Source organism: Apteryx mantelli, chromosome 21 (genome assembly GCF_036417845.1).
Source record: "Apteryx mantelli isolate bAptMan1 chromosome 21, bAptMan1.hap1, whole genome shotgun sequence".
NCBI lineage: Eukaryota > Metazoa > Chordata > Aves > Apterygiformes > Apterygidae > Apteryx > Apteryx mantelli.
The window spans coordinates 9,502,158-9,519,973 of NC_089998.1; the positions used below are offsets into that span (position 1 = coordinate 9,502,158).

General features: G+C 49.3%; 2 protein-coding genes across 5 annotated transcripts in view; one reads left to right on the forward strand and one right to left on the reverse strand.

Moving 5' to 3' along the window:
- The window catches only part of ASTN2 (astrotactin 2), a 433,335-nt gene that overhangs the window by 284,287 nt on the left and 131,232 nt on the right, over positions 1-17,816 (forward strand). Inside the window, exon 16 of the mRNA XM_067309282.1 lies at positions 1,801-1,980. Within this exon, the coding sequence (XP_067165383.1) occupies positions 1,801-1,980 (180 nt within the window). The remainder of the gene's footprint in view (positions 1-1,800; positions 1,981-17,816) is intronic.
- Positions 8,002-15,942, reverse strand: TRIM32 (tripartite motif containing 32). 4 transcript variants are annotated; one of them, XM_067309284.1, is made up of 2 exons: positions 15,916-15,942; positions 8,002-12,864 (listed from the first exon to the last, which is right to left on the reverse strand). In XM_067309284.1, the coding sequence occupies exon 2, from the start codon at positions 12,795-12,797 to the stop codon at positions 10,854-10,856; it is 1,944 nt and encodes a 647-aa protein (XP_067165385.1). In that variant the 5' UTR covers positions 12,798-12,864; positions 15,916-15,942; the 3' UTR covers positions 8,002-10,853. The 4 variants fall into 4 exon arrangements, with proteins under 4 accessions (XP_067165385.1, XP_013805422.1, XP_067165384.1 ...); XM_013949968.2 differs by lacking the exon at positions 15,916-15,942 and adding an exon at positions 15,435-15,475; XM_067309283.1 differs by lacking the exon at positions 15,916-15,942 and adding an exon at positions 13,715-14,291.

Below are 17,816 nucleotides of genomic sequence, written 5' to 3' on the forward strand. Positions count from 1 at the left end.
ATGTGTATACGTACGTGTGGCAAACAGTAAATTCCTGAAAAAAAGGATTTCAAAAGGACCCCAAACCATTTGTAAATGTGGGTCGCATTAAGCAAGGAGTTGCGGATGAAGAAGGGGTGGGAGGGAGGATGCTGCAAACATCACATTTCACTGCCACGTTTCTATAACTGCACATTTTGTTTCAGGAACGCTGAAACATTTTGTTGCGACCTGAAATGTTTTGCCTTTCCATTTCAAAACAGCATTTTTGATTTAAAAATCAACTTATTTTTAAATGGAGGGGGGAAGGATTTAATACAAAAAGGCTGCACAGCCCCAGAACAAAATAACCCACTTGGAATTGAACAAAATATTTGGGGTCAGCTCAAAATGAAATTTTCATCCTTTTTATTCAACAAAGCTTTTCCTTCAAAAAAATCAGCCAGCCAACCAGCCAGTTAACCTCCTTTTGGTGACAGCTGTGACGTATTTTCCTGCAATATGTTTTCAGTTTCACCACTGGACCAAAAACTTTGATACTGGCCAGCTCTAAATAATGCCAAGGCATCATATGGTCACCAATGCCTCCAAGATAGATCATTTCCACAGAGCAGGGAGGATAAATACTGGTGCCTCCTCCTACGTGCCAGCGACCTAAACTGAGAGATACTGAACTAGGCAAAACTGCGCCTGTGTGTGGAGGGGAGAGGAGCCCGCAGCACCCCGACCGGTCCGTATGAGCCCGGGTCCCCTACAGAAAGGCAGGGGATGCCGGGCCACTTGGCCGGCCGGATGCACGGCTGTTCTCCGGTGACCTGCGTAACTGCAGATTCCTGGTACAGCAGATTCCCCTCAGGGAGCAAAACCCCCACAAGCCCCCCAGACCCAACCCAGCCCACGAAGCAGAGCCGATCAGCAAGAGCTCTCCATCCCTGCGTAGGACTGCAGGGAGAGAGCGTCCCCAGGCTGGAGTCACCTCCCAGCTCTGGGACAGAGAGTCCAGCTTCTCCAAATCTAGACTCCCCTCTGAGAAATACCTAATCCTGGCCCAAACAAGAGGGCTGGACAGCTGAGCTGAGGTTGCTTATTGTGTCCTGGTTAGAAAAAGCCTCTTTGCAAAGTTTGGTCTCGACAAAAGAGTGGTCCCACTGTAAGATCATCCCTGCCTCTTGCAAACGCCTGGAACGCCTGGTCTGGTTTCTCCTCCAAGGCTCCGGTGGTGCTGCTCCGGGGCGGTCCCAAGCTGTGTGCCTGGGGCTCTGCAGACCTCCCCCAGCCCCGTCCACCTTCGGTGCATCCAGTGAATTGCTGTCAACCCAACCTTGAGTCACTCTGGGCTGTCTCCAGCTGTTCTAAAAATAGGTATCAGTTGTCCAGAGTGTTTACACTGGGGCTGGTTTGCTGTACAATCTATAATAAATTCATCCTTACACCAGGACAACTTTTCTGGCTCTGATCCCTCCATAACAAAGGCCAAGCATATCCTCTACAGAAACCAGTGATTTATGTCCTAGCATTCTGCAAAACAGGCCTGAGCTTGTGTGTGTACGTATATGCGTGCATTCACATGTACATCCCTGACGATTTATTTGTGAAGAGGAATCACAGAATGATGTCAAAGCCGCAGCCTGAGGTAAATAACATGTTTTGTGGTTAGCAAAAGATTAGGTAAGCCACCGAGGAAACAGGGGAGGAAACGCATTTTGGACCTATTGAGGGATGCGTGTTTTAAGCAGGGGATCGTGGAGGCTTTTTCCTCCCAGGGCTGTCGCCGTCGGCCCTGCCTGGCCAACCTGCCAATACCAGGCTTTGCTCTTACAGGCTTTGCAAACATCCTCAAGATCCTGAGCAAGGACAGCAGCCGGGAGGAGCTGCTCTCCTTCATCCAGCAGTTTGGCTCCCACTACATCGCGGAGGCGCTGTACGGCTCCGAGTTCAGCTGCACCATCCACTTCCCCAGCAAGAAGGTCCAGCAGCAGCTCTGGCTCCAGTATCAGAAAGGTAAGGAGGTCGGAGGAAACGGGCAGCTCCTTCCCCGGCAGCTCCAAGGTTGCCCGCAGGCCCGGAGCTGCCGTGCTTGCTTCGAACCGAACGCGCCGCAACCCTCGCCGGCCGCTTCCCAGCCCCGCTGCGGTGGCCCCGGAACGCCCTGGGTGATTTGGGTCGGTTTATATAGATGTGACATAATTGAGCTGTCTCAGAATGGCTTCGTTTTATTGCTTGTGACAATGACGGTCTTTAAGGAAGTGTATTAAATCAATAGCAGACTCATTGTGCTACACTATAAATAACGAGACACATCATTAAACAGGGCAATAAACTTCAGGACTTTGAAGTAATACAATTAGGTTATGTTTATAAAAACTCCCTTATCGCTGTAGCCTTCCATTTGCCAATTCATCTCTTTCCTCCAGGGAACTTGGGATATTCCCCTGGCTTGATATTTTTTTGTTGAAAATGACTCTGATGTTTCTCTCGGTGCTTCGGACATACTGTAGGATTCACAGTAACAGAGGTTGTGAAGGCGCTTTCATCCTGCCTTGCGTGCGTTGCTGCGAGTGGCCTGATTTAGTGCAATCCAGCAGAGCCAGGGCTACGCTACCGCCAGCCTCCTCGGTGCTTCTCAGTTGTTTTTTCTCTGTCTACCCAGCACAGCTATTCTTGCGAGCATATTTATGACACCCTGTACTCATTTGTTTTGTTTTCAAATAATGATAAATGAAGTTTGCCATAGCAGTGCCCCTATTTAGCGGGAGAAAACATTGCGGAGGTGTGTTGTTTACGTACTTGGGATGTTATTAATCATTCAGATGTGTTCCCTGGAATCCCTTTGCAAGCATGTCAGTGGGGAGGAGACTCAAGGCAGCTCCTGCTCCCGGTGGGGCCGATTCAAATCCAGAGTGACTGGAGAAACGGGGTTATTCCAGCGTTGGAGGGTGTAAATGAGAGAGGACTCTGTTCGGTGATGGGACTAAATAGTACAAGCAGTGCTTTGGTGCCGTTCGAGCTTGGTGGTAGCGTCACCCCTATTTCACGGGCATGGTGTCAAGGCCCGAGTGGAGAGGAACAGTGGCAACATCCTGACCCTTTTGTGGAACATCTCGTGCTTCTGAGCCCCCTGCCTTGCCCACACCACAGGGACAGCTCTGGTTCTCGAAGGTCCATGGTGCTGCAGGGAACCACAGGGCCTTAAGTGGAGTGGTGTCTCGCTGGCTTCGCCTCACCCAAATAGTTTCCTTTTTAGTACATGGTATGCAGTTATCCAAGGCTTGCCCTCGGCTTCCCCTTTCCCCACACGGCGCTAGCGCACATGGCTGGAGCTGTGCCCACCCCACGTCTCCCGCGTGGCTGTGGCTGGATCCTCAGTACCGAATGCGGCGCTGTCAGCGCATGCCAGGCGTGTTCAGAGCATCCTTCCCCACCACACGCTCTGGGAGGATTTGGGACGTGGTCGTGTCATTTGCAAGTGATTAGCTTAGCTGCTAGGGTGGCAATTTTAGCAGATCTTCCCTGCCTCCGTTTAGGGGTGCAGAGTGAAGCACCAATGGATTCACAGGCCTCCCAGTGACCACATGGGGATTTTGTGCGTAATGCTCAGATGTAAAAGTGTTTAAATTCTGACTGTGTTGCCTTTAGGCAGCGGGTGCTATCTCTGTGCTCGTTCCCTGTGCGTGAGTCCGTCTGTAGCATGGCGCTCTGGGAGGTTGACCTTGGGGGCCATCGGCACGATGGAGGGGACAAGCGCTATAAATGATGCTTTCCAGTGCTTTTGGAAACACATTGAGGATGCTTAGGACTCTTGAAGACATCTAGGAGGAGGTTGTGTGGCTCTGGGGATAGAGAAGAAGGGAGTCACAGGAAATACAGGGTCCTCTCCTGGAGAAAACCGCAGTTAGCTCCAAAAAAGAGCTTGTTGGTGAAAATAGATGGGTTTTATTCCCAGCTCCTCCACTTATTTACCCACAGTTTACCAGCGACATAAGGAGGATCTGAATAAATAGCTCTAGCTAGACAGTTCTGGATACCTTCTCAACCCAGAAAAAGCTCTCGCCCGTTGTGCTCCCCGCTGCTAGCCAGCCCATTTCAGAACTGCACAAAGAACACACACATGCATCATCTCTAATACATACAAAAATAAAGCCAAGATAACTGTAATTTGTTAGCGAACAAAGCAGATCAAAAGAGGAGGGGGAGAAGGGGGAGTCTCGAGCTAATTGGAACGGCACCAAAAATGATAAAAATGCACATTGTGGCATGTTTGCAGCATCGCACAAAATTATTTTAATATTTTAATCAACTTCATAAATCAATCTGTAGGCCTCAGGAGGAGGCCTCTGCCAATAAAGTGCACAATCTGTGCGTCGAGCCCTAATTGAAAACATTGTCTCAAACATGAAACCGTGCCGCTGGCAGTCTGACTTCTTGTAAACTGCCGGGCCAGACGCTGGCCCTCTGCCGATGCTGGAAGAGCCTGAATACTGCGCTCGCAGGCTGCAGAAGGGAGCCGTCACAAGAGCCCTTGACGTGTGTAGGTGTTTGCATATGGATCTCTTCAGCCACGTGGAAGGGAAATGGATCTGGTTCGCTCTCGGGCTAGCGGCAGGTTTGTCCCTTTTCACTGCCTGCGCTCACCAGCCCTCTGGGACGGGCATGCTGCAGACACCTCGAGCGTTTGCAATCTGCTCTACCCGCAGAAGTGCAAAACGATCTCTTCCTTCTGCTAGCAGATAAGGTGTGTGCTGCGGCGGAGACAAATCTCGCGCTGCGGGCAGGAACCAGACGGGCAGCTCGAAAGCAAGCTTCCCCCGGTCGGCCCTAATATAGCAGGAGCGAGATCGCTTTGGGGCGGGGGAGAGAAGAGCCCCGTAGCCCCCCCGCGCAGGCTGCAAACGGGAACCGTTGTGAGGAGCATAGGGAGGTGGGGACGAAGTATCTCAGACGGGGACGGAGCCGCCCTCCCTGCTCCCAGCGGTTTGCAGGTGCACAAGCGGCAGAGGGACGTGGAGGCACGGCGGGAGTTTCCGCGGAGCCGGTGCCTGCAGTGCTGCGCTCCGTCCAGACCTCGGGCGGAGGCTGGAAGCTTGCCTTCCCCCCGTCTCCCCTCTAGGAACCAAGTTAGCCTGTGAGCAAACAAAACCAAGCCCTAATTTTATTTCATTTAGCGTGATTAAAGGCCCTTTTTTAGGGCCAGCTTGGCTCTGGCTCTGCATAACCTAGCAACCCTGTAACTCATTGAAGGGGCCTCCGAGCGGGGACCTTGAGATCGACCCAGCCATTGATGTGTTTCACCAGAGCCTGCATCGGTTTTCTCCACCGCTGAAGCTAGCGCTTAATGCTGATGGCACCTCATTAAGTTTGCACCAACCGTGCGAACGTCTTTGTTTGGCAGCTGGGGCAAACGTGATGCCCCGCGCCACCTCCTGTTGCATTTAAGACACGGTCACAAAATGTACAGGAAGAAAGAGCGGGATCCCTCCGTCCGGCAAATGCACCTGCCAGGGACTGCGCTGGCAAAGGCGTATTAGGGGCCTGTTTGCTGTGCGGCCCCTCAGCCTGGCTGGCTGGGGAAAAGGGGGGCCCGGTTACGAAAAGGGAAGAGCTGCTCCGATAGCAAAGTCTGACAGCCCCAGCGGAATTCCCCAACAGCCGCTCTAGCTCACTCGTTCCCACCGAGATACACAAAATGCAGAGCAAATGTCTCTAAGTGCTCCTGCATTTAGAGAAAATGGAGATGTTATCAGCAATAATGCGGAGGGTCTCGTCTTGTCAAGTATTTGAGTGACAACTCTTTTCCTTCGCACCGTGCAGACTGGCTGAGCCGTAGTGTGGGAGACTTCTGTTCTCCAGCTGGGAAAGCTTGGAAAAAGATTTTTTTGAGAACACTCCTCTCCTTTGAGAGCGCTCCTCTCCCTCGTGCCGCGGTGGGAACTGGGAGGAGGTCGCCTGGAGAAGCAGGAGTGCGTATGCCCTCGGCGTGTGCTGTGCATGTGTGGCGATTCAGAGGTTGTCGCAATCAAAATGTTACGTTGCAGTAGTCCGTTAGGTCTTTGGTGAGCAACTGTGTTTTTTTTTTCCTGCATTTCCTGTGAGCAGCAGATCTCTAGGGTTTTCCCGACCAAGGCTATCTGGCCAAGTTGGGACCCAACAAACTGAACTTGGGAAGTGGCTGCAACAAATGGAAAAGACGTTCCCTCTCGGTAACAGGTCGCTTATTAGAAGAGCCCATGGAGGGGCCGTGCTCTGACAGGTCCTGTCGTACTAGCTAAGGCTTCCTGCCCATCGGTCTGCCCAGTACAGTTGTATTTGCTTATCTTCTCTGGGATCATGTGTCATCGGTTGCATTTACCTTTAAGAGGTTACAGCGTTCATGCTTTTGTGCTTTCTTGTGAACTCAGCAGTTTAGACAAAGAACTTTATAAAACATAAGCCTTATTAAGGATATAACCTAGAGCTCTGCTAAAATAGCAGTCCATATTATTCAGAGTAGGGTCTATGGGACCATTCTGTCCTTCCAGGGTCTAATTCATCTCCCTTTAGGTCTGGTACCACCGTAACACAATTAAGACTGAACTAGTCCATGGGAACCTTTAGTTTCCAATTCCTAGACGCAGTCAGGTGCATTAAGAAAGCTTTAAGGCGAGCTTTGCATCTATTAAAGGAGATCATTCCTTTCCCTTATACCTTGTTCTGGTTGCTCAGAAGTAAAGCATATAGAATTTCACTGTCCTTGAGATCTATTCCTATAAATAATGACTACGTTACCTTTGTAACACTTACAGCATGTGGTTTCTATCATTATATTTATTTTAAAACCTCAGATTTTGACATTTTGTTCAGAGGAGGAGAAAACAATCTCACTGGTTGCTGTGAAATTTAGTTTAGACTAAAATATGTGCTGTGAAACAGTCTGCTAAATGACCTTATGCACTGCTCATTGTAATCCAAAATTGCCAGGCAAGTAATTAGTTGTGCAAAATGAAATAACTTTAAATCCTCACATTGAGTAATGACCCAGAAAAATCACTTAAACTATACAATGGAAAAGACTCAAAGCATCTGGCTTTATTTTTACTTTTGTAGCTCTGCCCCCTTTGATTAAGAAACAGTCTCTCCCCCTCATCCCTTTTGAAACTGTGGCTGTTGATTTCGGAGCAGAACAAATGTTCAGGGCTTGGCTGCCTCTACCCTAAGAAATCATACCTTTTCGTAAAATGGCAGGGTAGGTCTAACAGTGCTGGCAGGGCAGTCGTCCTGCAAGGATCGTATGCATTTGATAAACTAGCAGCTCACAGCTGTTTAAAGAGCTGCTCCAGATCATCTGAGATGAGCACAAGTACTAAAAACCGGCGCCCAGATCAGCAAACTGAGCTGGGTAACAGAAAAAGAAGGGACCTTGTATGTGCCGATGACAAACTGGTGTCTTTGAAAGCTGAGTGGCAAATCGTTTAGCTCTCCTTTGGTTTCATGGAAATACGCTGCTTCTAACAAGATTTTTTGCAGTATTTATCAAAATTATCCACTATAATAGGTGAACCCTCATACCAGCCCTGTGAATTCTATTAACAAAATATGTCACCTCTACAGTGGGGCAAAACTGAGCCAGAATGTGCCTAAATGAGGCAGTGACGTGTGAGGACTGCAAACCTGACCCCAGCCATTCAGACAGGCTTCCAAGTAGAGTTTACTAAGTGCACGGCGTGAGAATGAATTTTGACCAGGCCTTTTAAACATCAGGTATCAGCTACAGTGAGAAGTAAGACATTGGCCTTATGGGACTATCAGTGTGAATGGATATAAGAAACTCTAGTATTTGTTTATGAGGTGGGTAGAGAAGTGTTAGATAAAGTTACATTAGACCTGCCAAAGAGATCAGATTTATCCTCCACATCCTGACAGCATAAAAGGGGTCTTGTAGCTATTGTGCTAGCAAGTCTAATTCCCACTGGCCATAAAAAACAATCTGCCACCAAAGGGAGGAGATGAAGTGTTTTTAATAACCAAATGAGCCGTTTGCAATGCACTTTTAATTGGATCAATTTTTCCTTTATTACACAATCTTTAAAAATCAAACACATACTTTTAACCAGACACATTCCTTCTCCAGGTAAAGAGCAGAAGCCAAACTATTTCATCACAATTCGTAATTACTCCATTTCATCTCACTTGGCAGATGATCACAACGGTGTGTGTGTGGGGGGGGGGGGGTACCACTGCAAGAAATACAGTACTACAAAATCGTCTCATAGCCACTATTCAGCTTTGTCAGGGGAAGTGCATACCCTAGGCTGAAGACAACAGTTTTTCTTCTCTGTCGCTTTTCTGCCTGAAACCCAAGAACAGAACAACAGCTGCTGGCTAAACATACACCCAGGCACCAATCCCAGTACCTTGGCCCACAAATGCATTGCAAAGTAGTGTTATTTTCTCTGAATCTCTGAGCAGGAAACAGATGATAGAGGCTTTGTTTGAACTGTGTAACCAGCAATAGACCGGGGTAACCAACCGCACAGGCAGTTTACTGGACCGGCTTTATGTCCGTTTAAGCACTCCAGGAAACGTTCTTACTAGTAGTGTGGCGTTTATTGCAAAAAAATTCCATTGGAACAGAATATGACAGAGGTACATATTATCATAGATAATATTGCTTCAGTTATTCAGGTCCATGGTAGCTTCCTGCTTGAAGCGTTTTTTAGGAACAGGAGAGATGTTTAAAAGAGATGAGAAGGAGAGGAACTGCCATTACCATAATACTGGAAAAATGCCTTGAGTTACAACGTAATTAACTGCAGAAGGTCCCAATAATAGTAGTCATCTCCCCAAAACATACATACAAGATGCGATCGGCTGCCCAAATCGCTGTTATATACCTTAGGCAACTCCCCCCTCCCACCCCAAAAAGAGAGAAGCTGAGAATATAAATAATTGCGTGGAAGCTGGTAGCCTTAGTAAATACACAGAGCAGCTCAGGAGAGAAGGGGAGTTTTTAAATTCCCTTGGACCCCCTCAGTGTCTTCCACCATCTACTGTGCTAATAATTCCCTCTTAGCACCTGCTCCCCTTTCCACAAGCTTCTTCCAGCAAATTGCAGCAACAGAAATAGGAAGTTACGCTGGTCAGGGTGCAACTCATCACACAGCTGGATTTTTTTTGTGCTAGCCCTGCTCAGCTTTTTGGCTGAACAGAACAGGGAGAGGAGGAGAATAAAAATCGACTCAAAAGAGTTCTGCTCTCAGTGCTTGTTCAGAAACCCTCTAAGGGCCAAGCAATTGGTTGGAGCGCCTAACTGCTCTGAAGCCCATTTTACTTTGCTGTTTCACTAAAAATAATTTTAAAAATCTTAAAAAAAATCACCTGTTGCATATATGTGGTAGCATAAATAGCAAACAATTCGCTGTAGCATGGCAGCCCCTATAAAATCAACTTTTATATTGTCTGTCGTGCCCCCAAATTTGCAACTACATTGTTGATAGCAACAAATAAACGCACTGCAGTGTAACTATTATCTGTGGCAGATTAACACTCTACCACTGTGTCCTATTTAAATGCGTCTTTTCTTCAATAAACCATTCTGGGCGAGCAGCACCACACTGAGGCACGTATTTATCAGCCAGGAGAGTAGCACTGTGGGGGCCTTGGTTCACACAGCTGCAGTTTTGTGCTTCATTTGGCCCAAAGCCATGATGAACATGAACTCTGGTGCCTGCTGGTACCATAAAAAAAGCTGAGGAATGTAGCATTTTGCTGTGCAAAGAGAAAAAGGCAATGGACCAATGGAAGTGTTTCCAAGTATTAAGAAAAAATAAAAGAGAAAGAATCCCCCCTATCCCCATCTCAAGAGAAAGTAGCTTTCACATACAAAGTGCAGATGGGTGAAAACCTATATCAGCAAATGCAGTGGTCTGGAAAGCAGGATGGTGAAGTGCAGGTGAATACACTGTATGTTGCATTTAATCTTGTTTACTACAGTTTCCCAGTCCTACTCCCCATCACTTCCCTCTCCTCCCCACTCCCACATGAAGCTTCAGATACCAAACATGCCTTCCAAAGACAGTTTCCAAGATACATTTAATAATAAAACACCTGTGAATACCAACAGTAGGCTTCCCATATTTTTTCCCCCAACCCTCACCCTGTTTTTACCCCTTTTTAACTAGTAGAACTCTTAATGGTAATAAAAATCCCATTGCCATCAGAGGGCAGCTTTCTGGCTCAGCTCAGTCTCCCATGATTGCACTGTACTCACTTCACATTGAACAGACAGCGTTCACAAATGGCACGACGGGCAATCTCCTGAATACCAGAACAACGGAGAGAGAAAAACCTCGCTCTTCAGTTTGAAAGTAAAGCTCCATCTTTGTGCAGTTTAAGAGGGCTATTTTGTTTTATGCAGTGCTGCAATCAGAAATTGAATAGTAAAATCGGAATAGTAGTTGCCCAGACAACTGCTACCGAGTTCCTTGCGAGTACCACAGCAAGAGGATTGCTTCTCCGAGTCCTCTAAGGGAAAGTGATTTAGAGCAGTCAGTCAGGGTTTATGGCACAAAGAAAGATACAATGGTTGAAGCTTGAAGTAGGAGATGTGGCATAAGAAGGTGAAGAGGTTTATGGAGCGACCAGTCATTTAACACAGAACCGATACTCCAAAAGTGTTCTTTCCCTCATGCTTGTTCTTTTTTATTGTACAGATTAAGAAAATGCAGAACACCACCACGCAAGCTATTTTGTTTCTAAACACAAAATACGATGACCTCTATGTCAAACCCCCTTGGGTTATGGCACAATCTACCTGAAAGTTTGATATTGGTTTCTGTCAAATTGCAATGAGGCTGGAAGAATGTATAATGACAACAGGGGCTTTACCTAGAGAAATGCCTTTAGGGAGTGGAATATCTTCTCAGGTGGTAACTGTAAATCTTAATGCAGTGATCCCAACAGTCAAGCACTAACAGCTGCCCTTTGGGAGTAATGGCTATACCAACCGGGCAGGTGAGTCCTTCCCGGATCAAGATATTATAGCCACCTCCTTTAGGAAAATGCAGAATTTCTTTACGGCTGCTGTCAGCAACAATTAGGTCTCCCCTGGCATCTACACACATCCCAGCAATGCACCTGAAATCCTCATTCTCTGAGAAGAAGTGGCTAATCTGGCGTCCCAGCTGCCCATCCGGACCCACAGAGCCAATTGAAAAGCCTCCTTCTAAATGGTGCTCGTACTGGCGGTTTTCCAGGTTAAGTCCCAGCCCTTGAGTAAAGTATATGGTCCCTTCAGCATCACAGGTAACAAACTTCGGGCGCACTGCGCTACATAAGCAACTGTACTTGACCACCCCAACGCCACGGTCCACTGTGAAACACCAGAGTTTTCCCCCTTCCACATCGGTCACTACAAACTGCCCAGAAGGCAGGGCTGCGATGCCCCATGGCTTGCTTAGCTGGCTCCGATGACATGCCACACAATGGCCATCCATGGTGTACACCTTTACAGAGTTATCGTAGCTGTCAGTCACACCTATCAGGCCATGGCAGTTCATGGTGACAGAAAGGGGAGTCAAATTGGGCAAGTCTGCTCCAAGGAAACTTAATACAAAGCTATCAATTCCACTAGGGCTCCGGCGGATCTCCTTCAGAAAGCCTTTACGGGTAAAAACCTGGATTCGGAAATTACCGCGGTCTGCCACAAGTACCTCTCCTTGGAGAGTGACGTGTAGGCTGACAGGGAGATTGAACATCCCTGGCAGGCTGCCCTTGGAACCCATCTTCTTGATGAAGTGACACTGCTGGATGCTGCTTGCTGCTTCAGGCATCCTTGGCTTTGCTGGTGAAGAATTCGGTGTGCAGCTGGCCTCTTCTTGCACCAAGTCAGGCTCCCTAAATGATGCCGATGAGGATGCAGCAGTTTCCATGAGTGACTCCTCCATGTTAACAGTCCGAGGTTTCTTCACCACCTGCCCAATCTGCAGTGGTCCCACATGGCTCACCTTAAGGAGTTCAACTTCTTGAAGAGTCAGCTCCCTTGGGAGACTGTTTGTCAGTTCTGGCTCTTCCTCATCTGCTGCCTCCTCCAAGAGAGCTATATCTCCTTGCTTTATTTTGGCAAGAAAATAGTCACAGCGAGACAGTATCTGCACTTCTGCTAAATTCAGCAGATAAGCTTGTTCCTCCATTACCTGATTATTTACCTTCTCCACTTCAGACAAAGAGGTGGTGAAGAACTTGCGTGACCTGGCCAGTTCTTCCTGGATCTTGCGCTCTTCTTTGCTGTAATCCTGCAGAACTGCTTTGTATCTTGATTGCAAGTCTTTTGAGACACCCTCAAGAGATGCTTTTCTTTTCTGCAGATCCCCCATGAGCTCCCGAAGTCTGGCAAGCCTTGTCCCAAATTCCCTCCTACGTTCTTCAGCAGCCTCTTTGATAGCAATGACACTGTGCCCTTGGGGCATGTGTGATGTCTCCTTGCATGGCTCACATAAAACTAAGCAACAGCTCTTGCAAAAGTGTCTAGGCAATCTTCTCCCACAAACCTTGCACATGAGAAGACCCACCACTTCACCCAGTCCTGTGGTGTCTATGATCTTCAGCACAGTAAGATTGTCAGTCAGCTGAGCTAAGTTTGTGATCCGTGTGATTTTGATGCAAAAGGGGCAACGTATCCCATTAATGCTGTTTGCCAGGAGCTTCTCCAAGCACTGTTTGCAGATCGTGTGCCCGCAGTGCAAGAGCTTGGGTCTCAGGTGCTCCTCAGTAAAGGATTCCATGCAAATGGGACATTCCAGGACCTCTCGGAGAGCATCCGAGTTCAGATGAGGGGCAGTAGCCATGGCTTTCCAAGGCAGCTGTAGCCACTGCAAAATCTTGTACTCACATTTATTCCAAGGTGCTCTGATCCTGTCCAGAAAGAAAAAAGGAAACGTGATTTATTTCATTTTCAGCAGTTACATACACAAGCAATTTATTTCTGATTTATCACCCAACCCTGGAAAAAGAAACCCAGTTGGCTTTTCCACATTTGGAAAGGGTAGATTAATCATAGCTAATCTCAGAGTGGGCAAATTCCAAAACTACCTTGCAGCTTCTAGTGCAATGAATTATTCACTTGCAAAATTTATAAGCAGAACCAAAAGAAGTGAAATGGCAGCAATGAGGAAACCCAATAGATATTGATGACTGAATCATCTCCTCATGGTGCCCATCTCCCACTGCCAAGCCTCTGAGTTTACATAATTTACTGAAGCTCAGAGAGATTAAACCAAGCATTCAAATGCTGCGCATCAAAAGAGGTACCAGATGGTGCAATGCTTTAGGACATTAATATATCACCTCTGGAGACCTACGTTCAGATGTGACATCAGATACAAATGAAATAAATGTGGTTGTTTTAATCTGCTTTTCTAGATAGCCAAAATAAATTTTCAAGGTCTCATGTTTGCTAGGAAGTGAAACTAGACGGAACGATTTGTCAGCTTCCACTGGTTTTCTGAATCACTATACATACTGAAAATACACATTTAAGATTCTTTGTCAGTATAGGTCATTAACCTCTGCCATGCTGCATCTTGCTTCAGCATGCAAATAAAATACAGCTTAGCATGGCAGTGTTCTAGCAGCTATTAGCAATAATGAACAGGCAACTCCAAACATCTGCTAAAAATATGTATTATAAGCATTCATTATTAGTTCTTGGGCTTAGCTTAACTGCATATAATTTCTGCTCATTTCATAATCTTGTAGCATTGACCTCACTCCTGTGTTTTGGTTCAGTTTTATGCCACTGTTGTTGCCATTGAATTTTAATATAGGTTTCTTCATCCTCACATCCCTCACAGTAGGAAGCAGATCCCAGCAGCTTTCTTGCTAAAGCAGCCATCCATTCAAAAGGAACAATACAGCGCTCTCATCATTAAGTTATTATTCAGCAGACTGGGTTTCAATACCTTTGCTATTGCATTGCTTAGCCATTAAAAGAAATGGGGAGAAAACATTTTGGGGGGAGAGAGGAAGGAAGCTGTTAGTCTTTAAAAGGGAGAGACAGTCACAGGGAGATGTGAACAGCCAGCTTTCTCTGAATAATGGCTGCACGCATGCAGCATTCTCGCTTCCCTGCTGGGTTTGCCTGCTTCATCCCTGGGAGCATTTCAGACAGAAAGGTTTGGGGTATTTCAGCTTACGATTTGCTCAAGTGGAAGAAGACAGCTGCAATGAAGAAAAGTTCTTTATGTTCATAAGGAGGGGAAAAAAAAACAAAAGAAAAAACACGTCACTTGGATTTATCAGCTTTCATCCACAGCCCAGTTCTCCATTCTTTACAGCCTAGATTTCAGGGACTGATTCAGTGGTATAGCAGAATCTCCACCAAGTACCAACCAGGGATCTGATCCTTGGCTCCCTGGATTGGTAGCACAATGAATGCATATACATAGCACCTGGGGAGCAGCGGCAGTCCAGTCGCTTGCTATTGCTGGCGCTGAATAATACATTTCCCTTTTATTCTTAGCACGTATCTCAGCTGTGGAAATAGAAGCCTGGGCATTGTCATGTGGATCAGAAATATTCCTCTAAAGGATGAAAAGCTGTATTTTAAAATGATTTTAAAAAGGAGACATAGGATTCTAGATCTATTATTCTTATTTTCCTTGGAAAGTCAAAAGACTTTGCTTAGGGAAGGATGAAGTAGCAGCACGGACAACAGATCATAAGAGTTACATAAAAAAGTTATCTTTAAAACATGTACTTTCGTTAAAGGAAAATGGAGGACGGGATTTTGTTAAGTTAGTTTTTAGAAAGTTGATTTATATGACATTCCTTTAATATCTAAAACCCTTTTATCAGAATGCCACCACGCGTCTTAGTAATGTGCAATTCTGCTGGAGCTACACTTTTATCTTTATCTCACACTCGGTCATGCCTTCACAGAAGTTTCCTTAACTGCTAGTTGTTCTTGCGTATCAGACATTCCTGAAACAGTTCCTTTGACGCAGAGAATGGTATTAGAGAAAGCCTTAGCTGAGGATTGAGCTATAAAACTGTGCACATTATGTAAGTTTTGCTTCCTTATATTCAAAAAATTTTCCTGCTGTAGTTTCTCTTTCCACTCTGCAGTTTTTAGCATGCATTGTGAAACTAACTTGTATTTCGCTTGTAATTCTTAGATTATTAACAGGTTCAAATAATAGGATAAAGCTGGAAAATTTGGGTTACGGCTTCCTACGGCATTTTATCAAAATATTTCACTGACGATTACAAAACAGCCATGAAAACACGCGTTGGGTTTTTTGGCTCAGTGAAAACATTCGCAGAAAGCAACTGTTTGCAGCGCTGCTTGCGTGCAGAAGCGCCCGCGATCTGGAGCCGTTTGAGGCGGCTGCACTAAATCCCAGGTGCGCGGCAGGAGGAAGCGCAGGGGCCGCTAGAAGCGGGGCAGCAACGTTTCCATCAGCACCGCAGGCCTGGAGACTCACGGGAGCGTCGGCTCGGTGTAAGCGACCGCTTTGGTGGCGCAGGGCGCAGCTCTGTCGCGCTCCCGTGTCCGCCCCGTCGCCGGGCGGGTCTCCCGGGGGCTGCACGCAGCTGCCGGGCAGCGGGGCCGAGCCGGGCCGGGCGCAGGCGACCCGGGGAGCGGCGCCCGCCGCGGGGCCGCGCACTGCTGCGGCGGGAGCCGGGCGCGGGCGGCCGGCGGCGACAACGGCGCCCGTCGCCCCCCACCCCCCCCGGAGCGGGGGCGGCCCGGCCCCCCCGGGCCGAGGCTTCGAGCGCCGCCGCGGGCAGGGCAGGGCCCGGCCCGGCCCTGCCGCCGCCCTCCCCGGGCTCCCCGCTGCCCCTGGGGCCGGCCGCGGCCCGCGGGCGCCCCCCCGCCCCGCGCCTCCTCCCCGCCTCCAGGGGGCGCCGGCGCCCGCGCGGGGCTGGGCCGGGCCGGCCGCGGCCCGCGCCCCTTCGCCCTACCTGCCCGCCGCTCCCGCGGACGCCGCTCTCCTGCCCGGCGTGCCCCGCGCCGCCGCCGCCGCCCGCGCTGACGTCACCGCCCGCCCCCGCAGCATGCTGGGGGATGGAGTTTCGGCGCGGAGTCGTTGCCTCCCCCCCCCCGCCCCTTCCCGCCCCGCCTTCCCGCCGGCGCCGCGCGCGCGCCGGGGCTCGCAGGGGCGCGTGCTCACACCCGGGCGCGTGCACGCGTGCACCTGCATGCACCCCCCGGCTCGTGCACCCCCAGGAGCGTGCACGTGTGCACCTGCATGCACCCCCCGGCTCGTGCACCCCCAGGAGCGTGCACGCGTGCACCTGCATGCACCCCCGGGCGTGTGCACCCCCAGGAGCGTGCACGCGTGCACCTGCATGCACCCCCGGGCGTGTGCACCCCCAGGAGCGTGCACGTGTGCACCTGCATGCACCCCCAGGAGCGTGCACACGTGCACCTGCATGCACCCCCAGGCACGTGCACCCCCAGGAACGTGCACGCGTGCACCCCCAGGAGCATGCACACGTGTACCTGCATGCACCCCCCGGCTCGTGCACCCCCAGGAGCGTGCACGCGTGCACCCCCAGGAGCATGCACACGTGTACCTGCATGCACCCCCCGGCTCGTGCACCCCCAGGAGCGTGCACGCATGCACCCCCAGATGCATGCACACGTGCACCTGCATGCACCCCCCGGCTCATGCACCCCCAGGAGCGTGCACACGTGCACCTGCATGCACCCCCAGGCACGTGCACCCCCAGATGCGTGCACACATGCACCTGCATGCACCCCCAGGAGTGTGCACCCCCAGGAGTGTGCACGCGTGCACCTGCATGCACCCCCAGGCACGTGCACCCCCAGATGCATGCACACTGTCCATGGGTGCACACCTGGACATGTGCATGCATGCAACGGCATGCACACTCAAGACGTGCACACTACACATGCGCACACACTCATACTCGTGCACACTTGTGTGCACACCAGCACCCACGTGGACATTCATGCTGCCATGCATGAGCACAGAGACTTGCACACCGACATCCATGCACCTTCTGCCCTGTCTGCAGCCCTTCGCCCATCCCCGAAACTATGCTTTGGCGAGGGCAGCAGTTGCGTGAACCTCTGCCCCAGCCACCAGGGTCAGTGTTGTGGCAAAGCGTGGCTAGTTGTGCCGCCATGAGCAGAACGTAGGTCTGGAGCACTGAGAAACAGCAAACTGGTAACATGGCCAAGGCAGCAAATTTGGTTCCCACGAATGGCCTAAAGAGGCCAAGACTCAGACCTGGAAGGAGGGTGAGAAGCAGCCTAAGAGAAGCGAGGAGGCAAGAGCAGCCCTGCGGGACTTCCCCCTGCGCTGGGGCTGGCAGCCCAGGCCCCTTTCCCTGCCTGCAAAGATGGAAAACCTGAGGCTGAACCTCGAGGTGGCCGGAAACTCGCCCGTTACACCCGAGTGCCCTGCTGGCACCTGCCACTGGTGGCGTGTGGGGGACCGGCACCGGCTCGGGGGTGGCACAGCTGCTGCTGCGGGGACTTTCCTCCCGGCCCCAGCGCCATGGGCAGAGCCGGGGCAGGGCGTGCGGACGAGGCAGGACCTGGAGGGGCTTGGAGATGTAATTATTTTTTCTTTATTCTTTTTAGTTTTATTATATTTATTTTTGTGTGTGTTGAGATATGTGTGCACACAGAGTTGGGTCTTTTTTTATTTTGATTTTGGTTTAATATTGTTACCGGCTTTTAGCTTCTTTTTTCTTTCTCTTTTTCCCGGCGGAATCCTAAGCATGTGCTGGGTTTTGCGTCATATATTGAAATTTTTTTTATTTTTTAGTCCATTCCATAGACTTCATTGAAGCAATCCACGGACTCCTGGGTCAAAAGCAACTATTTTTAG